Source organism: Marmota marmota, unplaced genomic scaffold, assembly GCF_001458135.2.
Source record: "Marmota marmota marmota unplaced genomic scaffold, marMar, whole genome shotgun sequence".
In the NCBI taxonomy this organism is placed as follows: domain Eukaryota; kingdom Metazoa; phylum Chordata; class Mammalia; order Rodentia; family Sciuridae; genus Marmota; species Marmota marmota.
Genome location: NW_026000222.1, coordinates 289,102 through 297,420, shown reverse-complemented (window position 1 = coordinate 297,420; position 8,319 = coordinate 289,102). Strand labels below are relative to the sequence as shown.

Below are 8,319 nucleotides of genomic sequence, written 5' to 3'. Positions count from 1 at the left end.
GCCAGTGAACTCTGGAATGAACGGCCAGCACTCTAGCATTAGTGAAGCAGAGAGAAGGGCCCTGGGCTTGAGGGACCGGCTCAGCTGCAGGCCTGCTTCCTGAGGCCCTGAGCCCACAGCACCTCATGGTGCCACTTGGGCTTAAGCAGTGCTACAGCTGAGCACTCTTCTAGAGTTGCTCACGTCTCTGAACAGCCACGAAGGCCTAGCTGCCAAGCAGGCCTGGCTCCTCTTTGGACCACTCGGCCTCAGCAGGAGGCCCTGGGTGATGGGCAGGGTGGCTGACCAGCTGTGGCCTTTCTCACCGAGCTAGACAAGGTGGGCACCCAGGAGCAAACCTCCCTGTCAACTTCCAGACAGGGACTTCAGAGGAGGCTGACATTGCCAAGATGTGGCCAGCACCCTTCCTGAGAAGCTGTGCTTGGGCATGAGGGTCAGGTAGTGGCCCCACTATCCCCGTGTGGGGCAGGCCTGCTGTGCACTGCCCTCCTGTGGGCACCAGGATACTCCGTGAGGGCCAAGTATGTCCATCTGGGGCAAGACTGGGAGCTGCACTGGGCGCCGGGACATCCAGGTCAGGGCACACTCAGCCTTAGCACCATCTGGCCTCATCTGGGCACAGACAGCCCGAGGCTGCTCTCTCCACTTTCCCTGCTGTCACAAGCCAAAAGGTGACTGTCTCCAGCTCAGCTGTACTGGGCTCCTTCCCACGAAGCCTGCAGCAGGAGTGTCCAGTGAGGTCCAAGACAGGGAGTCCTGAGGCAGGGTTGTCTTGTTTCTTATGCCCGCCAAACTGGGTCTCGTGGGAGGAAGGATGTGGTCACCTCTGCCAAAGGCTACCCCAGTCTCATGCCTTTGAAGTCTCAGGCTTGGCAGAGGAGGGATGGGGAGAAACACATCCCTCTCAAAGGCCTTGTTCATGGAAGTGGAAATCCACATCCCTGTTCAGGGGCCCTGAAGCAGGGGGCGGGGGCGGGCTGCCCGCCGCTGCCCCGAGGTGCACAGTGGTCTGCAGCTGCTGCTGCCTGGGCTGCACGTGGCTTTGGGCCAGTGCTGCAGCACAGCCCTCGTGCTGGGACCCGCTCCCCTGGGCCATTCTCAATGAGGGGCAGAGGTCATGGAGGCAAAGAGCTGAGCTCAGGGTATGGCAGTATGTGGGCCCTGTCCTCCATGCGGGCTCTCCGTGGAGGCTTGTGGGACTGGTGAGCTGCCAGAAAGAAGCAGTCCACCAACAATGGAAAACGGCCAGATCCACTAAGGATGGACACCTTGTGGCACCAACATTGCCCCTTGTTCCCCAGGGGATGTGCGCCAAGCCTCCAACGCCACCTTGGGCCGTCCCGAGTAGCTGGAAGCTGTCCAAATGCCAAGCATGATCTGCTCACATAATGGACACCACACGGTCTAAGTGGGAGGATTTTAATTACCTGCAATAAAAAGGATGAATCTCAGTGTGAGTCAAAATACCAACCAGAAGGTTCCATTTATATGACATTCCAAGAAAGGCAAAATTCACCTGTGGTGTTGAGGTCAGGACAGTGGCTTGCAAGAGCAGGCAGGAAGGGACCTGAGGCTGTTCTGGCGCGGGCCACTCTGCAATCTGTGGGTCTGGGTGCTGCTTCCTGGCTGTCCTCAGGCTGGGGAAGCCATCATTCTGATGTTTGTCATCTGTGGGTTTCCATCTGTGTTGTACTTAAGTGCTCCACAGTAAACACGAGGAGTTGGTGAGTTGCAGGGTGGGGTTGTAAGGAGAGTCCCACCAGGGTTAGTGGGCACTGTCCTGTGCTTTCACACACCGGTGTTCGGGCATGGTGTGGCCCAAGGCTGTCTGGCAGTGGGATAGATGAAGGAGTGAGAGAATGGATTCTAACACACGTACTGCAGAACCAAGTGCTTTCGAAACACCTCAGGGTTGCTAGGTGCAGTGGTCACACCCATCATCTCAGTGAGGCCATGAGGCTGTGAGGCCAAGGCAGGAGGATCACAGCTTCAAGGCCAACCTTTGCAATTTAGCAAGACCCTGCTTCAAAATAAAATTAAAAGGGCTGGGGGTGTGGTCCAATGGTAGAGGGCCTCTGGGTTCATTTCCTAGTACTGCCAATAAATAAACACACAATAAATAAAAAAAGGTCTAGGGATATAGTTCAGTGTCAGAGCACTCCTGGATTCAATCCCTAGTACCACAAAATAGAATCTAAATTTTTTTTTTTTTTTTAAATGGGCTGGGGATATGGCTTATTGGTAGAGGGCTTACCTAGCATGTGCGAGACCCTGGGTACAGTCTTCAGTAATGCAAGACACAAACACATCTTGCCGGAGAAAGTGCTGGGGCACCCTGGAGAGAGCCTAGCAGATACCCAAATGGGAGCAGGACGGCCTTCCCCACCCAGGCAAGGGCTGTAAATGGTTCTCAAGGTTCCATCCCTGGCTGTGGCCCACTAAGGCCAGAGACAAGAGTGCCCTGATGTGGTCCCCAGCTCCAGGTCCTGTATGCCCACAGCATGAATGGGGGTGCCACCAGGGAGGGGTAGGCAGCTGCAGCTGGTGCCCCAGGGAGTGAGCAAGTCCGCATGGTGACAGGTGCTGGTAGACCTCAGCAGGATGCGTCTGGCCAGCCGCCAGGAGAACGGCCCCCCACAGCCCCAGCAGTGCTACAGTTGGGGGCTGTGGCCGCTCTGGCATGGCAAGGTGCTCCTGTGGGGTATGTCTAGTGCTGAGCCTCTGCTGAGGCTGTGGCTCCTGCCTTGCCAACTGTTTCTTGAGATTTTGATCATTTTACAAGTTCTCAGGATGGCAGGTGTGGCTCTGGTAGAGCACTAGCCTTGGGCTCCACTCTCAGCAAAAATTTAAAAAGAAAGAAAGATGGGGCTGGGGTGGTGGCTCCATGGTAGAGTGGCTGCATAGCATGTGTGAGACCCTGGGTTCCACCCTCAGCACCACATAAATAAATAAAAAGGTATTGTCTATCTACAACTGAAATTTTTTAAAAAATATTTAAAAAGCATGAAATTTATAAAGCCAGCACGGTGGTGGACAATTCAGGGCGCCCCTGCCTACAAAAATAACAACAAAGGGGCTGGGCTGGGGCTCAGCGGTAGAGCACTCTGTCAGCACATGCGGGGCGCTGGGTTCCACCCTCAGCACCACATAAAAATAAACACAGGAAATAAAAGTATAAAAAATTTAAAAATGCCCCAGAGGCGACGTGCCTCCTGCCTGGCAGCTGCTCCCACCATGAAGCAGAGCCCAGTGGCACCAGGGAACGCAGGGAAGCCGCCACGAGGCTGCAGGAGAATTAGAAGTTTCTCGGAAGGGGGCGCAGGGGCAGGTCCTCAGAGGCAGGACTGATGACGCAGGGGCAGGAGCACGGGGAAGGTCAGCATGGCTTTGACCCCCGCGCTGTGCCCAGGGGTCCTTGGGCTCTGGCGCCTGCTGGGTGCCGCTCACACCCCTGGCGGCCGGTCCCGGGGTGCTCACGCAGCTCAGTCGCACGCCCATCATGTGCCACCCTCTGGAGGAGGGGCTCCGCGGACAACTTTAAAGAAAGGCTCCATTCTTCCTGGGACCTCAGCCTACCCCTGGCCCAGGGAGGCAGGAGGCCAGGCAGAGTTATCAGAGGCAGGTGACCTAGAGGCTCCCGGAGCAGATGATGTCCCCACGAGAGCAGCCTCCAGAGAAGAGGTTGGCAGTGCAGTGGATGACCAGCTTCATTGGCACTGTGAACTGAGATTCCGGGAGCAGAAGGTCCACACCGCAGAACTCAGGGTCCCAGCCAGGAGGTCTCTGGACTCTACTGGGGCCATGCCTAGGCCAACCTTTGTCCAGCCAGGGAGAGGGTGAGTGCGAGTGTCAGAGCGGGATGGAACAGGACAGGTGTGAGTGACACCCGACGCACCATGAGCCGAGCTGGTGCCTGGAGCCTGACACAGTGGGGTCTGGGACCCTCCATCCGCCCCTCCTGCTCTGAGGACAGGACTATGCCTGCTCAGAGGAGGCTCCTGGGCTCTCTCAACTCCACCCCTACGGCCACCCCTCAGCTCCGGCTGGCCACCAACCAGACGGACCCCCAGTGCCTGCTGGTGTCCGTTCCTGACGGGCTCTTCCTTGGCCTGGGGCTGGTGAGCTTCGTGGAGAACATGCTGGTAGTGGTTGCCATCGCCAAGAACCGCAACCTGCACTCTCCCATGTACTGCTTCATCTGCTGCCTGGCCCTGTCTGACCTGCTGGTGAGCACCAGCAGTGTGCTGGAGACTGCCATCTTCCTGCTGCTGGAGGTGGGCGCCCTGGCAACGCCAGCCGCTGTGGTGCAGCAGCTGGACAATGTCATGGACGTGCTCACCTGTGGCTCCATGGTGTCCAGCCTCTGCTTTCTGGGGGCCATTGCTGTGGACCGCTACATCTCCATCTTCTATGCACTACGTTATCACAGCATTGTGACGCTGCCCCGCGCACGGTGGGCCATCGTGGCAATCTGGGCGGCCAGCATCCTCTCCAGCACCCTCTTCATCACCTACTACAACCACGCAGCTGTCCTGCTTTGTCTCGTCACCTTCTTTCTGGCTATGCTGGCACTCATGGCAGCTCTCTACATCCACATGCTTGCCCGGGCGTGCCAGCATGCCCAGGGCATCGCCCAGCTCCACAAGATGCAGCGACCAGTGCACCAGGGCTTCTGCCTGAAGGGTGCTGTGACCCTCACTACTCTCCTGGGTGTTTTCTTCCTGTGCTGGGGCCCCTTTTTCCTGCACCTCACCCTCCTCGTTCTCTGCCCCCAGCACCCTGCCTGCAGCTGTGTCTTCAAGAACTTCAACCTGTTCCTGGCCCTCATTATATGCAACTCCATTGTGGACCCTCTCATCTATGCCTTCCGCAGCCGGGAGCTCTGCCTGACACTCAAGGAGGTGCTGCTGTGCTCCTGGTGAGCAGGGAGGGTGGCTTCTGGAATCAAGGACGGGATGCTGGGCAGAGTAAGACGAAGGTATCCAGTGGCCCGAGTCCTGTGTGGCCTTGGATAGGCCCTTCCCTTCTTGGTCCCATTTGCCAAAGGACAGACTAGATGATCTCTAAAGGTGTGAAAGCACAGACCGGGGACAGGGAGAGGGGTAAGTGTGACCTCCAGAAACCACCCCCTCAAATGAAGTTGTGGGAAATGGAGGAAGTTGGGGAGGGGAGGGGCTTGGTTACTGGGCAGCAGGGGCAGATCCTAGGATCCTAAAGAGACATTCTCTGTCCTAGGGATTTCTGCTTCTGCCTGTGACTAGGCAATGCCCACCATCACTTGGTTTTTGCTGCCAGCTCTTGGGGCTTGTGCCCTCAGCAGCTGGGACAGGAAGCCATGGAAAAGGGACCCTGCTCCTGTTCAGGGCCTCAGGAGAAAGGGCTTTGTGACCAGAAAGATCCAGCCACAGCTGTGCAGCAGGCTGCTTTCAGAAGTGAGCTAGGGGACTGGATTTGCAGAATGGGCCTATTGCACAGGGGTGTCCACCAGAGTGGGGCTGAGCATCCAGCCAGTTTGCAGGCTCAGTGGAAACCCGAGAGTTGGGAATCCAGCACCACACTCACCCCAGGCATGGGGATCCAGCAAAGGCACGCTCTGGCTGCAGGAGAGGCTGCCAGTCTGAATCAGTGGCCAGTGCCTGGGAGTGCAGGGCCAGGAAACAATGGGTAATAATGCTGTGCTCAGGTGCAGCCTCACCACCATCTCCTGGACTCTTCCAGAAGCTGCTTGAAATCTGGGTGGAGGGAAGGCAGGGACAGTAGTTATGATGGGGAGGAAGGAATCCCAGAAATCATGACTGTCTACCCAGGGGAGGAGACCACAGTTCCAGAGGCCTCCAGTGTCCATGGGAAGAGTGTATCGACTTCAGGCCTCAGCTCCTTCTTGGCCATTTGTCTCTCTGTGGCTACAAACCGCAATACAGAGCCAAGGACACATGTTCAGCAGCCCCTTCCCCCAGTCACCTCCATGGTGACAAGACTCATACTGCCCAGAATGCCTCTGGCCCAGCTCTACACTGGCAGTAGCAGCACCACCCAGTCCCAGCCCCTGAGGTGCAGAGGGCCGACCCCAGCCAGAGCATGCCCCTTTCCTGGCCTCATCCCTGCAACCCCACAGCTATGGCACACAGTGAATGGGACCATCCTCATCTACTATGAGATGCCCAGAGGGGCCTGTGGCCCGGGGTGGAACAGGGATTGGGGTCTGTTCTCTGCTAGTCACTGTCCTCCTGGGAGCTGGGTCAGTGCTCTGCCAGCCCCGGGGAAATTTTTAGACAAGGCCTCTGAGGACGGGGTGAGGTTGTCTAGGGACTCAGGATGTCCAAAACCGAGTCCAGGGCAGTGGGCATCTTGGGGTGAACTATACTGCTTGGTTTTAGAGAGTTGTGGACCCCTGTGCCCCTCTTCTGAAGAAAACTGGGCTTCTCACTAAGCCCACCTAATTTTCCTGCACAGACACTGGACATCAGCAGACCTCCTCCCTGGGGTAGGCTTGGTGGGAGCTATCATGTCCTGTTAACCTTCTCCCAGACAGGTCTAGTAAGCAGCCCCCACCACGCTGTCAGCTGCAGCCCAGACTGCTGGTTCCCGGCAAGGCCAGTCTCTGCTGGGAGACATAACAGTGAGTCAGCCTTCAGCCTGGCACCAGAGCCCTCTGGGGACAGAGGGGGAGCTGGCTTGGTCTGATGCCATCCTGGCAGAGAGGGAGTCCAGGCCTATGGATGGTTCCAAGCTTCTTCCCTTGCTCAGACAAGGAGGCACAGCCAAATACTCACCCAGGACTCCTTGAATGGGGACAGCTGGAAACCAACCACGGAAAGCCACATCATGGACAAACTGTGGGGGAGGGGCATCTCTTGAGAACAAAAGACCCATTTCTATGCTTGCCAAACCAGGGAGCTTCTCCCGAGAGAGGAGAGAGCCGCAACTACAACACACAGCACTCCTGCACAGAATGGAGGGCACAGGCGCCTGCAGCTTGTTCTCAGCTGCTGGCTTTGAAGTGAATGATGCTTGAGGGTCTACACACTGTGGTGCTGCCTGAGACCCTTCTTAAGGGATTTCTGTCATCAAAATTCCATGAGAGGGGCTGGGGATGTGGCTCAAGCGGTAGCACGCTCGCCTGGTATGCGTGCGGCCCAGGTTCGATCCTCAGCACCACATACAAACAAAGATGTTGTGTCCGCCGAAAACTAAAATAAATAAATAAATTAAAAAAAAAATGACCTATCTGAGGAGCAGGTTACAAAGATTATAAAAAAAAAAAAAAAAAAAAAAAAAAAAAATTCCATGAGGACCTCATTATAAGGTGTCATTGGAAATCTAACCCTAGATGAATATTAAACCAGCAGTATGTATGAATAGAATGATGCATGGCAGATGCATCCTCTCCTTCCTCTTCTGACAGTCTCCTTAAGTAGGTGGTTCCAGATGGCTCCAGGTCCCCTCCTTACCCTCACTTATACCAAGAGTTCAAGGATACAGGTGACATCAGGGAATGGGTCAGAAACTGCTGTCCTCTGTCTTTTGCCCTGGTAGGTTCAGTGCCTGGCTTATGTACCTTTAGGACGATTCCTGAGGCGGATATTCATGGAGCAAGGGCTGCATGCCAGGCGCTGGGAATGCCCAGGAGTGCAATGCCTCCTCATGGCCACCCTCGGGGAGGAAGGGCAGGTGGCACCTTCCATTGCCAGGTCAGGGACTCTGAGTTGCATACATCACCTGCTGCCCTTCTGTTCCCCTAGTCTCTTAACTCGGATGTTTCTGGGTCCTGTCTGAAGCTCGCTTTCTTGCAGGTGGCCTGCTTAGTGGGTTCCTGCCTCGCCCACCCCTACGAACCTGGCAGAGACCAGAATACCTTGTCTGCCACAAGACAGGGATCCAGGAAGACGGGGGTTTGTTCCTAAGCGGATGAGAAGAAAGACCCTACTCACAAAGCCTCAGGGTGGGGCTGCAGCAGTGGTGGAACCCAACAGGGCAGCTGCCTCGGGGAGGGATGTCCAAGGGCCCAGGGGAGCTCTATTGTCCTCCCTGGAGTCCCCACTCGCACAACCGGACCCTCTGGGAGCCAGCCCCTCCTTTCGGAGGCGCCGGGCCCGGCCTAGTCCCGGCTGCGGGAGTAGGCGCCGCATTGCGCGGGCGGAGCCGGGATGTGCGGTGCTGATGCTGCAGAGCCGGTGCCGCATTCTGCGGCGGCGCCCTGGGATTGGCCGCGCCCGCTGACGTCAGGCCGGCGGGGGCGGGGCCGGCGCTATAAGAGCTGGTGGCGGGGGCCGCCGACCCTCTGCAGCCCGCCCGACTGTCCGCTTGCGCTCGCCGCCG

At 57.0% G+C, this 8,319-nt stretch overlaps 1 protein-coding gene across 1 annotated transcript; it reads left to right on the top strand.

Moving 5' to 3' along the window:
* The first annotated feature begins 2,159 nt into the window (after window positions 1–2,159).
* Mc1r (melanocortin 1 receptor) lies at window positions 2,160–7,077 on the top strand. Its single transcript, XM_048792621.1, has 2 exons — window positions 2,160–4,918; window positions 6,529–7,077. Coding segments are annotated over exons 1-2 (1,023 nt in total). The 5' UTR covers window positions 2,160–3,896; the 3' UTR covers window positions 6,530–7,077.
* Window positions 7,078–8,319: the final 1,242 nt, after the last annotated feature.

Bases quoted from the DNA above. Each gene is read 5' to 3' on its own strand.
- Mc1r (XM_048792621.1), top strand. From the start codon at position 3,897: ATGAGCCGAGCTGGTGCCTGGAGCCTGACACAGTGGGGTCTGGGACCC.